Raw genomic sequence first — 15,110 nt, 5'->3', positions numbered from 1 at the left:
GATCCATAAAAGTGATAACTTTATATAGTTCAACCAAAAGCAATACTTTAGTTGACTAACTTAGGGTGATGGCACCCCACTCCAGTACTCTTGCCTGGAAAACCCCATGGACGGAGGAGCCTGGTGGGCTGCAGTCCATGGGGTCGCTGAGGGTTGGACACGACTGAGCGACTTCACTTTCCCTTTTCAGTTTCATGCATTGGAGAAGGAAATGGCAACCCACTCCAGTGATCTTGCCTAGAGAATCCCAGGGACGGCGGAGCCTGGTGGGCTGCCGTCTATGGGGTTGCACAGAGTTGGACACGACTGAAGCGACTTAGCAGCAGCAGCAACTTACTAAAGACTATAATAGTCTACTCTGGTAAAAATTATATGTAGGCTTAGGTGTACGGAGAAGGAGGCAACAAAGGATGAGATGGTTAGATAGCATCACTGACTCAGTGGACGTGAATTTGAGCAAATTCCAGGAGACAGTGGAGGACAGAGGAGTCTGCAGGAGGACAGAGGCATACTGCAGTTGATGAGGTTGCAAAGAATTGGACATGACTGAGCCCACATTAATTTTAAAACTTCTCTCTCAGGCAGATCAACGGTTTGTATGGAATGGTCATCTTCTCCGAGAACTTTCTGCTCAGCCAGAGGTAATATACAGTAAATACAACCAGCTTATTTGTCACCATCCAAGTTGTAATTGAATACATGTTACATAATGGCTAATCACTAAGGATTTTGGTAAAGAAATCTGATTTAACTCTGTTTATAAACTTGTGGACTTCGATTAGATCTACCCTCTCACATCATTCTAGGTTGAAGAAGCCTAGTTATTTTACTTTGCTCTTCTATGGAAGCCTTAAATACAGGAAAAACATATCTGAGTAAAAATAACATTGGTTTCTGTAAGGAAGAGAGAGAGAATACGTCTTGGAAAATGAATAATGTAGAAATCGAGCCATGGCTAATTCCCCAGGCAAGTGGAAAGCTCTGCATTTGTGTCTGTAAGGGATCCTGGCTCCCTTCAGTCACCCAGGATAGACGTGCATAGATGTCACCTTCCTCTCTTCCTGGTTTATGCAAATGAGGTATAAACAAGGAGGCCCACTTCTGAAGCGTAATGTATGGAATCTAGGTAAATAGATTTGCCTGATGGCTTCATTTTTTGACATTTGCTTTGCTTTTTTGGGAAAAGTAGATTGAACTCCCTGGAGGAGTGCAGTTGTCGTAGGCCAAGACTGACAAAGAGAGAGAAACATTCTGACCCTTGTGTAGTCTTGTTAGTGTTCCAATATCGATGAATGTTCAAGCCCAAATGATTCCAGCAAATACTTAAATGTTTTAAATTGAAAAGGCAATGTGACATTAGAAAAATTTCATTAAAATTAAGTTGCCCATAAGTTTGCTACTTTGTTGTATTTGTATATTATCTCTCCATCTTTAAATATTTTTTATATAGTGCTTCTTATTATTATTAAAGTATATTTATTCCTAAACATTATCTTCATTTCAGGTCCATCGGTTTGCCCTTCCGGTATTACATGGCTGTATCCTTACATATTACTCTTTAGTTTTCTGGTAGTCTTTATTTAAATATTATTATAAGGCAGATTCAAAGACAGTCTCAACTGTTACATGAGGAGAGTATTTTAGAATTAGTAGGTACTACTTTTGATAAAATCAAACCTATTAACAAAATCTGAGAATACTGGTTGTAAATGACCTTTTTTTTTTTTTTAAATAGAATGAACTCTTTAGACTGAATCATGTTCTCACTCTCCCAGAATTCCAGGGCTAATGGGTTAAAAGAAGAAATATGTCCACTGTGTTTTGGCTTTTTAAGACTTTATCAATAAACAAGAATAATTTTAGCCTGACTTGTAAACATTTTTCTTAGTAATTAAGAAAGACTCAGGAACTAGGGTGATCAGCAACTTGGAGAGGAGAATTACAGTTGAAAATTATATTTGTCATTTGAAATAGCCCCAGAAAAAATGAAACAGATGTTTTTACAAAGAATGATGCTTGCGGAGCAGGTACAGTACTAGTACAGAGTGAGTAATGGTTATCTAATTGTAACTTCATTTTAAAAAAATCTTTATCAGAGACATCATCATATTAATAAAAACAGGGGAGCAGACTGAGCTGGCTGTTAAAGGGTCCGCCCAGTGTGCTGCTGAGCGCCCGAGATCGGGGCTCTGCTAGAAACTGAGGGGGTCTCTCTCAAGTACTCCCAAAGAAGCTTGTGAGCTAACAGCAGTCTGTGATTTATTTGTTCATTGTGTTAATGTGATTTCCTTAAATTATCATGCTTATTATACTTAAAAGCAGAAAACAGTAATGCAGGAAAGATTTTCTACAGTTGTGAGGGAATAGAAATCAGAAAATGTCAGGATAAAAGCCCTTGTTTTTTCTGGTTTTGTTTTGCCTTTTCCCTGAAGCTCTCTCAAGTTCTCCTAAGGGTAAAATGATAGCAAATGTTCTATGTAGGTAGCGCTTTAAGGATCTGGGCCACTTGTTTGTGTGTGTGTTTTAATTCCAAAATGAGATTGTGAATGGGCAAATAATGGTAAATGGGATTATAGAAACAGATTATCCATTTAGCTTTAAATCTGAAGCTCAACATTGGCCTTTTAAAAAATGTTTAAATGTATGTAGTTATTTTTGGCTGTGGCGGTCTTGTTGCTGTGTGCAGGCTTTTCTCGAGTTGTAGCACGTGGGGGCTGCTCCTGGCTGCAGTGCGTGTGCTCCTCATTGCAGCGGCTTCTCTCTCTGCAGAGCACGGCCTGTAGGGTGTGAGAGCTTCAACAGTTGCGGCCCCTGGACTCTGGAGCACAGGCTCAGTAGTTGTGGCACACGGGCTTAGTTACTCTGCTGCATGTGGGATCTTCCCAGACCAGGAATCAAACCTGTGTCTCCTGCATTGGCAGGGGAATTCTTGACCACCGAGCCACCAGGAAAGCCCTACATTGTTCTTTGTTTAGTGTTGACTTTTGACTAGAACTGTCGTCAGGGGTTCTGTAATTAGAGACCAGCAAGAACAGAGGGCCCGTGGCGGGAGCATGACTGGGGCAGAGAGCGGACAGGGCAGGCAGGAGCTGGGTTCCAAGATGCAGCTGGGCCTGCATCCTGCAGGCCCTCGGCAGCTTGGCCTAACTGTCAGGAGGAGTGCTTGGGATCTGGGCAGAGAATCGGCATGGTCGGACAGGGCCACCTGGACACTGGTGCAGAGAATAAGCCCAAGGGGAGCAGGGGGGATGCAAGGCGGAGTTAGGAGCAGTTGTCGTAATCCGGATGGGAGGTGATGGCGATCAACAGTGCTCGGGCTCCAGATAAGTTTTGAAGATAGGGCTAAAAGGAGTTTGACAAATTATATTACATGGGGAAGGACAGAGGGTTTAGTATGCATCTTAAGGTTTTTGGCCAGAGTAAGTGGAAGGAAGCCATGCACTGACGGGGAAGAGCTGAGGTGGGAGGGAGGCCAGAGCATTCAGGCCTTTCTTTGGACATGTTAAGCCTGAAATGTCTGTGGATATCAGAGTAGAGATGGCAAGAAAACATGGATTAATGAAAGTGGAGTTTAGGCGGGAAGTCCACAGTGGAGACATATATTTGAGGGTCCTCAGGGTACAGATGGCATTCAGAGCTATGGGATGAGAGCCTCAAAGGGAGAAAGGTACATAGCAAAGGAAAAGGTGTGGAGAAGAGAGAAGACTGTCTGAAGGGGATCCTAGATAGTCCATGCTAGAGCCCCAGAGAGGATGGAGGGCCTTTGAAGCAGGGCGTCGGAGTGAGTGAGTGGAAGGACAGGTCACACAAAGTGGCTCTAAGATTTAAAGTTGGGGAAATAAAGACCACCCAGCAAAGGCCACTGAGGAAGAGGAGACCCAGCCAAGTGAGAGCTGTGTCCCAAAGCAAAGGCATACCAGGTGTCCACGCAGAGGGTCGGATCAGCTGACGTGCTGCTGGTCGTTTAAAATGACCGTTAGAAAGGGAGTTTAGGCTCCTGCTCCCTCACTGCCCTCCCCAGTGGGGGCTCTCACCACATCCCGGGAAGCCAGGTTGTGAAGAAGGTGAGAGCACAGTCCCTGCCGGCACAGTGTCCTTGAGTGTGTGAGGGGCTGGGACCCCGTGCACAGGTCACAGGCCTGGCAAGGACAGCTCGTCCGCTGGACTGTGCAGCTCAGCCGCCGTGGCAGAAAGGAAGCAGCTTTGTGGGTGTGGAGGCTGGCCGGTGCATGGGTGTGGTGGGAGCATGTGGTGGCGGCTACTTTCACGGTGACATGGAAGCAGTGCCGTTAGCTGTGAGCAGTAGTCAGAAGCTGAGGACATGTGAAATGGGCATCCCACGTGGGAGCGTGTGGCCCTGGGAGTCACTAATTGATACAAGATTAGAAGTAAACACATTGACTTAAGCTGTGTCATGATGATGGGCTTCTGCATGACTTTTTATTCTTCTCTTGTTCCTTCCAATGCTTTCTGGAAGGATATTCATCTTGTAATCAGAAGAAAATGATTCATGAAACAGACATATTCCATGCTTTACTCAGTTCTGTCAGGGCAGGCTCCTGTCTGATCCATCTTTGTGCCCTGCTCCAAAGAGGTAACTTGAGCAAATGAATGCATAAGTAGTGCTTTGAAGTCTTCTTTAGCACTGTGCTTTTAAAGGATTGTGTATTGGGAGCTCAAGATGAATCATTAAAGCTGATTATACCAGGTGATGGAGAAGGATGAATCATTAGAAATTCATATTGCTAGTGTCATTCGGTACTGCTGTTTTGAAAATTATTTAGCATTTCCTTGTGAATTTACTAGGCCCTCCCCTCTGTATACCCAACGTGTTTATACCAGGAGGTTTTTTAAGAATGTCCGCAGCACCAATGTTAGAACCGACTCTGAACACTGCAAGTTCCATCAGCACAATTAGGGCTTTTGTGATACGGTCGTTTCAGATTTCATACGACACCAAAAAGGACCGAACTGCTGCTTCATATAGTAATGATGACTCTTAGGTACTTACTGGGGGAATAAACAAGGACTTGGAGTTATATTAAGAATGTTGTGCCATTCTTATAAACAAGCTGTGTGTTTTTAAGTCATGGTTGCATATGAAAAAGTGAAAATCACTCAGTCATGTCTGACTCTTTGGGACCCCATGGACTATACACAGCCCATGGAATTCTCCAGGCCAGAATACTGGAGTGGGTAGCCTTTCCCTTCTCTAGGGCATCTTCCCAACCCAGGGATCGAACTCAGGTTTCCTACATTGTGGGTGGATTCTTTACCAGCTGAGCCACAGGCGAGGCCCAAGAATACTGGAGTTGGTAGCCTGTTCCTTCTCTAGCAGATCATCCTGACCTAGGAATTGAACCAGGGTCTCCTGCATTGCAGGCAGATTCTTTACCAAATGAGCCATCAGGGATTACACTTAAAAGGCGGAAGACTGGTCTACACAAGCCTTGTGGGCAAGTAGACAGTTGGATGGGATCAAGGAGCAGATGGTTAGATTCAGGGTTTTGATACTGTTTGGAAGTTGAAAGTAGGTTTATAGATATTTTATTATTATACTGACTCGATGGACGTGAGTCTGAGTGAACTCCAGGAGTTGGTGATGGACAGGGAGGCCTGGTGTGCTGCAATTCATGGGGTCGCAAAGAGTTGCACACAACTGAGCAACTGAACTGAATGCTTTATAATGGATGAATCAAACTATATTAAGAAAAATGTTATATATATATATATATAAAATAACCATGGCCAAACACATGAGGAAGGAGGAGATAATTTTTAATTATCTGCTTCTGAAGTCTTTAATTTACAATTTGACCTGTAAATCTTCATATGCTTACCAACTGTTATTTGTAATTATGCATATAATATATATAATACAAATTTCAGTAGCCTAGTCTTTTTTCCATTTCTTATTTGAAGGTTAATCTATTTTTAAATGTGTATGTTTTTGACTCAAAGATGATTTTTTTGTGATGTGGTTAGTATACTTCCACAAAGTGGTTGAGACTGTCAGGGAAAGGAGATCATATTATGTAAATAGAGACACTCTAATGAACCACTGAAACACACTGACTATATGTCATCATAGGGTTATTGACTTGACAGAACTTCACAATCAGAAGTAAAGGCTTGTGAATGAATATTCATGAAGAAAAAAAGATCTGCATATTCTCTGTGCTTTTTTTTTTTCCTTTTAGAGACAGAGTAATTTTAACTAGGGTAGAGAGATTCAAATTTCATCTGAAAATAATACAAATGATTTCTCCACATGTTGTATTTTTCTTAATGTAGTTGAGTTATTACCATGCACTCATGTTCTATTAATGGAAAATACTTTGATTGGATTCTCATCTCGAGGAGGAGTTGTTTCAGAGCTGGTGTGCGCTATTATGTGAGAGGTGAGATGAATTTTGTCGGCGCGATTTGGTACTGGGTTATATCTGTCTCTAATTCGTGTTTGGCTCATGGTGACATGATTGTAACCTTTTGTATTTTATTTGTTTTCATTATCATTTGATAGCCTCGCTAAATGTTTATCTCCTGCTTCATTATAATGATTAGGTAGGTCTTCTGTGCTTGACTCCAGCTGCTGTGGTGACAGCCGTTGCATTGTTCGTGAGACTGTAGACTGCTGCTTAATACTTCAGGATGAGCCGGTCGTGTTATTTGCTCAATGTCCGAAAGCATAGCTGAAATCACTGTAGTTTTCAGTAACCTAAACCAGTATCAGAAAGTATTTTTCTTTTATTGCTCCTGGTTTCTTTGCATGTATAAAGCTAGACATTTGACTTTGTGCCTTCAGCCTTTAAGATTTACATTCGAGCATTTATTCTCTAGACTTTGTCCTAGCAACATGCTAATTTGCTTAAACCAGGGTATTAAAATCTGTATTAAAAGTTACTGTCATTATGAAGAGAAGTTTCCTTGAATCTGTTTTTTTAAGCCAAAATATATCAGAATAAAACTGTGGATTTACTCTATGGTAAATCTTGAAAGTTTTGGGCTAGGAGGTTGTAAAAGTCATTTCATTAATCTTGAGCACAGCAGAGGAAGAAAGACATTTAGTGAGTTACCTGACCAAGGTTATAGAACCAGGATTAAAGTTAGCAATGCCTTTGTATCTGGATTGTCTTAGATGGAGTCATATTTTTTAATTAAAAGCTTTAAATTTGCAGTGCAGTCAAGAAATATAAAAAGATATGCAATTAAAAATATTTGTCCTTTCTGACTGTATCTGCAGCGTCTTACCCCTGACCAGCTGATCTGTTGTTGGTTTCTTATCTTCCAGATAATGTTTATGTTATTGCAACTGTGTTCTCCTTTTGTAGGCAGTGGTTGTATACTGTGTACATTTTCTTGCACCTTGGGTTTTTTTAAACTAAATATACATTGAAAATCCCTTCTTAAAGATCCTCTCTCTCACATAACTCTTAGCTCTTCTCTCTTGCACACTCTTACTCCCAGTCTCAGTTTTTAAAATAACCACATATTATCCCTAATGAAAATTCTGGGCAGAACTGAGTATAGCCCATGCTTCAACAAGTGGTTTTAGAAGGTGTTGAAAAGGCATTTTATTGCTGATTTGACTCATAATTTTTTTCCCTTTCTGGTAAATATGTTAACAAAAACAGTGATATTCATGTTACACCTCAGTGTTATGTGTTTTAAAAATATGTCAGATAGAAAGGATGTTAAATATTTGAGATGGTTAAAAATCTACTTTTTTTTTTTTTTTTTTACTGATAATTTGAGTCAGGCACTAATTGAAAGTTGCCTTTGCTTATTTTTAGCAAACTTTCCTTAGTTAAAATAGATAATATAAACAAGATAGTAAGGTAATGCTTCAAACATTTGAAAGAACTAACTAAATCAAGGCTAAATAAGAGCAGTGCTTTTCAAATTAGTTTTTTTTGGGTGTATGCATGGAGTTCTAGAAATTATAGGATTATATACAGTTTTTTGTGCTTTCATTTTGATAGTTAAAATTATCAGCATCTCCTGGGTTACTTGCATCATTATAACAAAAACTATTAACAAAATGGCCCACATTTGCATTTAATACTGTTTAATGGTTTAACTTCCAAAATGGTGTTTTTCAAACTGGCATCTATGTCATAATACACTCTCAGAGGTTTTTGAGAACTTATTTTTTCTTAAACGATGTACAAAGTTTGAGAAACACTGTTTTGGAGGAATTGTGTATATATAAATAATTGATATAGTAAATAGCAGTCAACAGCATTTGTTTATTAATAGGTCCTTAATACTGCCTTTAAGCCCATGTAAATGAGCAAGCATCTGTTGTTAGCTTTCTGATGGTGTACTCTGCATTTGTTTGAAATTTAGTTTTGAAAGTACTTTTCCACTAATTTGAACTGACTTAATTCTCTTCAAGTTAAGAGTGAATTAGCGAGTTTCTTGTGTTTTTCTTATGTAATAAATATAGTTAATTTTTTTCTCAATTCAGGAATTGACTCCGAAGGCCATGCAGCTAACTTTGTAGAAACAGAACAAATTGTGCATTACAATGGGAGCAGGGCTTCATTTGTACAGGCAAGTTACGTCTGTGAGGCAGCCAGCCAGTTGGCCTTTTCAGCTTGGGTTGTGGTTTCCCGTTATATTGTTGAAGGTTTTCTCCTTTTCTCTCCTTTTTAAAGAAATATCGCAGTCTATGATGTGGATAGAGTTCACCCAGAATAAGGATATTCCATTAAGCTGGCTGGCACTCAGCTTCCTCTGTTTCCGGCCCTTGAATTAAATCCCTACAGAAGAGGATAGGGTAGGCGGTGCAGGGGTTGTGGAAATGGGGCATCTGTGTGCTTAACCCGTCAGACTTCTACAGGGCAGTGAGCACAGGACAAGCAGCTGGTTTGTGCCCGACCCGACGTGCCATGCACGGCATTGTGACGGAATACCCGAGCAGTGGCTCACTTGGTGGTTGAGAGCATTAATGGCTAAAAATATTTTTAAGTTCGTAAAGGTACTCTTTTGAGAATGAATAAAGCTATTTTCTCGTTTTATTATAATGCCAAATTATATAGCAGATATAACTTGGTAATTTTTACTTGTAGATAAATTGATTTATTTTAGAATTTGGGAGAAGCCCAACTGTCCACAAGTACATGTATGTAAAATCAGAAAAAGTCCTTTCTAAATGTTTCCCCACCAAATACGAATTTAGGAGCAGGTAAGCATGAATTTGTTTCATAGTTAGTAGGTCATATGTTTATTTTTCTATTTTTCAGTCATTGATACTTACATACCCCTGACAGAAAGCTGAGAAAAACAAGTGTGTGTGTATATGTTTCTTTTTACATATCTTCTCTTTTTTTGTAGACTCGAGGATCAATACCACTTTATTGGTCTCAAAGACCAAACCTCAAGTACAAACCATTGCCACTGATCAACAAAGTAGCAAATCATGTGTGTATCTTCCATGCTATTTTCATTGACTATGAATAGAAGCTTACTGGAATTATAATTTGCATATAGAGCATGTATTCCTCATAAGTCAGGCTTCAATGTCTTTGAGGCCTTTCTCCTTGGTTCTGGCACAGAGTGGACCTCTAAACCAAGAGACTGTATAGATGGCATATTAAAATGTGGAAAAACAAATTGAACGTCACAGTAAATTTTGATTTTAGAGATCTCAGTGAGATTTGGAACCTTATGCTGTTTAAAATATTTAGTATATTCTATTTGAGATTAAGCTCAGAAATAAAATAGTAATATTGTAGCTCAGAGTAGAATGGCTTATAATTACTACTTACTACACAGTATTAAGAATATCTAGAAGACAGCTTAATGTCATTCTCTTGAATATAGAGATAGGACATTTAAGGAGATCCTTTTAAACATTTTGGAAGTATTCTTGTAATCTGGTAAAGTATATAATTTTTTCCCCCTCTTTCTAGATGGATGGTTTCCAAAGGCATTTTGATTCACAAATAATTATTTATGGAAAACAAGTCATAATCAATCTGGTATGTGTCTTTCTTACATTTCTTGGGGAACAAAACCTTAGCATCTTTTTTTTTTTTAACATGACAAAATTTAACCATTGTAACCATTTTTAAGTGTGCCGTTCAGTGGCCTTAAGTTATTTTATAGTGTTGTGCGACCATCACCACTCTTCGTTTCCAGAAGTTTTCATCATAGCAGGCAAAAACTCAGTATCCCTTAAGTAGTAACCTTCTATTATCCCTCTCACCTCAACTCCCGTTAACTCTGTTCTGCTTCTGTCTCTGTAGATTTGCCTGTTCTAAGTGCCTTATCTAAATTATACTGCGTAGCGTTCATTCCTTTGTGTCTTGCTTATCTTAAGCAGACTGTTGTTCTTTACCTGGCTCTGAGTTACTCTGTAATGTCTTTTCATTCTAAGCTGAGGACTCTGTGTAGTGTTTCTGGTAGGGCAGATCTGTGCTGTGCTTTGTTGCTCAGTCATGTCCAGCTCTTTGTGACACCATGGACTGTAGCCTGCCGGGCTTCTCTGTTCTTGGGGGTTCTCCCAGCAAGATTACTAAGTGGGTTGCCATGCCCTCCTCCAGGGGATCTTCCCAACCCAGGGATCGAACCCAGGTCTCCCGCATTACAGGTGGATTCTTTACTGTCTGAGTCACCAAGGAAGCCCAAGAACACTGGAGTGGATAGCCTATCCTTTCTCCAGGGGATCTTCCTGACCCAGGAATCAAACCAGGGTTTCCTTCATTGCAGGCAGATTCTTTACCAGCTGAGCTACCAATTCCCTCAGCTTTTTTAAAAATTAAGAATATCTTAATTTCTCATTTTTGAATTACAGTTTTGCCAGATATAGAATTCTTGGTTGACAGTCCTTTTTTTCCCTTTCAGTACATAAATAGACCATCTCATGGCCGTCTGGCCTCTAAGGTTTCTGAAGAGAAATTGGCATATAATTCTGCTCAGAATCACTTGTATGTGACGAGTCCTTTCTCTCTTGCTGGTTTTAAGATCTCTCTTTGTCTTTAAGTAGCTCGATTATAATATCTGATGTGAATTTCTTTGGATTTGTCATATCTGGAGATTGGATACCTCTTGGATTTGAAGATCTCTGTATTTCATCAGATTTGGGAAGTAGTTTTGCCATTTTCTCTCTAGCCTCTCTGGCCCTCTCTCCCCTTTGTCTAGGACTCCTATAGTGAATGTATGTGTGTTCGGTGGTGTTCCAAGTCCTCTAGACTCTGTTCAGTTTTCTGATTCTTTTTTCTTTCTGCTCCTTCAACTTGATTATTTCATTTGTTCTATCTTCAAGTTTGCTGATTGTTTTTTCTTCCTGCCCAAGTGTGCTGTTGAACTCCTTTAGTGGATTTTTAGTTTCCCTTTTGTACTTCTCAACTCCAGACTTACTGTGTGGTTCCTTAGAATAATTCTTGTTTCTTTGATCTTCTCATTTTTTTTTTCATATCCTTTTTTACTGATTTCCTTTACTTCTTTGTGTTTTCATTTAGCTCTGAGCATATTTAGGACAGTTATTTTGAAAGTTCTTTATAAATAGGGCTTCTATAGAGATGATTTCTATCAGTTTATCCTTTTTCATTAACTAAGCCTTGTCTTTTTTTTTTTTTGTATACCTTATGATTTTTTTGTTGTTGAAAACAGGCTATTGGATGTACATAGTACAGTAACTCAGGAAGTCAGATTCTTCTTTCCTGGGGGTTTCCTGTTTTGTTTTGATTGTTGAATGCTATAGTAATCCATCTATTTTGAGACTTTTCCAGACTATTTTTGCAAAGACTGTTCCTTGTGTATGCTCACTAAAGTCTCTATTCTTTTAGCTTGCTTGTGTTCAGCTAACAGTGTGATAGAAATTTCCTTGAGTGTCAGGACCTGAAATAGACAAAGGAAGAACCAAAAAAGAGAACAAACCCATCTCCCAATTTCTGCTGACTGGTTCTGTGGTAGAGCAGTCCTTCACGTGTTTAGTTAGGCTTGCTCGGAACCTAGGGATTAGCTTGAGGTGAAGCCTTAAGGTCTTTTTAGGATTTTTCAGAGTATGCATCTTGCTTGGGTATGCACAGGGCTTTCTAAAACCCTCCATGAATGTGGCTGTTTTTTAATATCCTAATTTCCCAAAGAGTCATCATTAACACCCCAGCTGCTTCTGCGGCTTTAGATGGTCTTTTCTTTGTCACCACCTGAAATATCTTGCCCTAGGCATCTGTTGGTTTTTAGTCCTCTTGCAGCTTATATGAGCAGTGTTGACCACTTTCCCTGCCTGTGTTCACATTTATGCAGGACAGAGACCGCCAAGTCACTCCTTCAGATCAGAACAAAACATACACAATAGTTTGCAAATAAGTTCTCCTCTGCTCCCTCCAATTAGAGGAGAGGGACTGAGAACTGGTGCTGCTGCTTAAGCTAAGATTGTCACTGCACTGGAGAAAGGGTAAGGCAAGGGCAAGAAAAATGCTACAAAATTGTCCTCCAGTTTTGAAGATGGCTTTATCTTGATTGGACCTCTCCTTGGTTGCTAGAAACCTTTGTTTTCCAGAGTTCCTACAAATTTGGTTTAGACAGCATCTCTTTTCTCCGATGTTTTTGTGAGGGTACAAGAGCTTAAAGCTTCATAGTCTGCCATTTTGCTGATGTCACTATCTCCTTTTAATTAAACTTAAAGCTATGGTGGTTTTAATTTTTTACAGGTAAATCAGAAGGGCTCAGAGAAGCCACTTGAACAGGCATTTGCAACAATGGTGTCTTCCTTGGGGAATGGAATGATCAGGTACCTCACTAGAATCTGTTGTTGGGCTTTTCAGGTTATGTGTGCACTTCATGTACATGCAAGTACACAGATCTCTCTCTAGACATATTTCAGTTTGTTGTTTTTAAAGCGTGATTTTGTTTGCTTGAAATTTTCTCTGACATAACTCATGTTGCAGGATAACTTCTTTTTTCATTTTTACTGGGAGTACAGTTGATTCACAGTGTTGTGTTAGTTTCAGGTATTATATAGCAGGGTGAGTCAATTATACACATACATATATCCACTCTTCTTTTTTTTAGGATTCTTTTTCCATATAGGCCATTACAGAATCCTGAGTAGAGTTCCTTGGTTCCCTTTGCTACACAGCAGGTTCTTATTAGTTTTATCTCTTTATATATTGTAGCGTGTATATATCAGTCCCAGTCTACCAATTTATCCCCTGCCAGCCCATATCCCCTGGTAGCCGTAAGTTTGTTTTCTACATCCGTGACTCTACTTATAAATAAGCTCATTTGTACAGAATAATTTAACAGTTGAGTTTTAATTTGAATTTGGGTTGAAATCCTCGCCTTGAGGCTTTGTGTTGCCACAGCCACTGGGTCTTTAAGTTCCTCGCCTCTGCCTGGTCCTGACCCCACACAAGCTGGAGCCATTTACTCTTGCGTGGTGGCCTTGTCTGGAGCGGCAGCTTGCCTCTCCTGTCAGTCACCAGACAACAGTAGGAATTCTCTGAAGCTCTGTCAGAAAAGAGGGGGACCCCAAAACATTAGTAGTTGCCCTGTGGCATGTGCAGGGTGATGAGTCAGCTGCTTGGAGCATCCTGCATCCAGAATCTGGGCTAGGAGATGGGGTGTACTCTGGTAGGAAGTGGTCACAGGCAGCGGGGAAGGCTTTCAAAGAAATGGTACTGGGTTATTTGGGGACAGTTTTTTTTAAGCTATAGAAAATTTTAAAACATAAAATGAGGACATAACCTTTGGGGAAGAAATTAAGTTTGTTTTATCCAACTCAAAAACTCGAGCAAATTCTTCAGACCCTTGCTCCATGCACATTTCTGCCTTCTCACAGTGGGACCTGTCCAGACACACTTTGCATGAATCAGAGAAGTGATTCCTGTCCAAGATGTGCCTTAAAATTTTCAGAGGAATTACTCAGAATATATCTAAGACCTGAACCAGCATGTATCATATATTCTAGCAAAAGTTTATCTCCTGGTTGCTGGGTTACACCCCTGGTTAAGACTCTCTCTGTGCCTCAGAGAGTTTCTGTAGGCGGGTTTGCAGCAGAAGCTAACTTTGAGAACTTGAGGCATATGTCAGTCTAAAGTTGTGCCCTTGGTGTTCCAGTGCACTTGGAAGGCTCTTTCTGCCAAGAAGTGAAACCCTAAAGCTATTGTTACCAAAATACAATGATGTAAGACATATTCTGAGAAGACAGAAACATAATTTTAGAAGGATGTAAGCCGAAGAATCCAAATGCATTTAGGTGCTAATGAGCCGCTTAAATTCTTCAGAAGAGTCTATGGCCATGATCAGAGCTCTCCAAAAATAAATATGATGCCACCAGTTTTAATGGAGCTGCCTTTGAAACTGCTTCCCCCACTCTCAGTCTGCCCAAAGTCTAGCTCACAGTTGGCTAATTTCTGTTTTTATGCTAGTGTGTAAGGTCCCTCTGTAGAAGGAAATGGTAACCCCCACTCTACTATGGAGAATCCCATGGACAGAGGAGCCTGGCGGGCTACAGTCCTTGGGGTTGCAAAAGAGTCGGATGTGACTCAGCAACAACAAGGCCCCACAGTTGGCTAACGTCTGTTTTTATGCTAATGCCTAAGGCCTCTCTTGTGCCCTGAGATAACCGCTGAGGTGAGAGAACCGCGCTCTTGACCTGCTGGAAGCCCACCCTGTATTGGTGTTTGTTGTTCCTTCAGCCGTTGGAGCCAGGAAGTCACACGAGAGCAGGCGCCTAATCCAAATTCTGCTCTGTTGAGGAGAGTGTAGTCTCCTTCTAGTCCTCCTCCTCCATGACTTGACTTGATGCTTGAACAGGAAGTTGGGTGAAAGTGGCTTGTGTGAGAATCATCAGGTACCCTGGTGCCCAGGTTCTTTGCATTCTTCTTCCTCTCTTGACTTTCGGGAGTTGGTTAATGATTTTCTCCTCCCTCTCAAGGGGCAGCATTTTCAATTCCTAGGAGGATACCTTCCCTGTTAGATGTGTTCCAGCTTTGAGATTTATGCCTCTTAAATATCAGATAACTGAAAACAACCCATTACCGGTTGGCAGACCAGGAAGTTCTCTCTACCACTTGCGTGTGTGATGTGTGGCTGTTGATAAAGTGAATATTTGGCAGGATGAACAAGTAACAACCGGAGTAGGGGCCATCCTGTTT

The 15,110-nt window shown here is 40.4% G+C and overlaps 1 protein-coding gene across 3 annotated transcripts in view; it reads left to right on the top strand.

The window, feature by feature from the left end:
* Positions 1 to 15,110, top strand: part of SACM1L (SAC1 like phosphatidylinositide phosphatase) — a 69,896-nt gene that overhangs the window by 41,176 nt on the left and 13,610 nt on the right. For 2 of the 3 annotated variants that reach the window (XM_025272664.3, XM_006077502.4), the window contains exons 6-12: positions 582 to 641; positions 1,505 to 1,538; positions 6,300 to 6,401; positions 8,471 to 8,556; positions 9,340 to 9,426; positions 9,918 to 9,986; positions 12,663 to 12,742. In XM_025272664.3, coding sequence (XP_025128449.1) covers positions 582 to 641; positions 1,505 to 1,538; positions 6,300 to 6,401; positions 8,471 to 8,556; positions 9,340 to 9,426; positions 9,918 to 9,986; positions 12,663 to 12,742 — 518 coding nt within the window. The remainder of the gene's footprint in view (positions 1 to 581; positions 642 to 1,504; positions 1,539 to 6,299; positions 6,402 to 8,470; positions 8,557 to 9,339; positions 9,427 to 9,917; positions 9,987 to 12,662; positions 12,743 to 15,110) is intronic. The other variant, XM_044933881.2, reaches the window with a different exon arrangement.

This window comes from Bubalus bubalis, chromosome 21, assembly GCF_019923935.1.
Source record: "Bubalus bubalis isolate 160015118507 breed Murrah chromosome 21, NDDB_SH_1, whole genome shotgun sequence".
NCBI lineage: Eukaryota > Metazoa > Chordata > Mammalia > Artiodactyla > Bovidae > Bubalus > Bubalus bubalis.
Note: the sequence above shows the minus strand (reverse complement) of the source record. Positions and strands in the feature narration are given on the sequence as shown.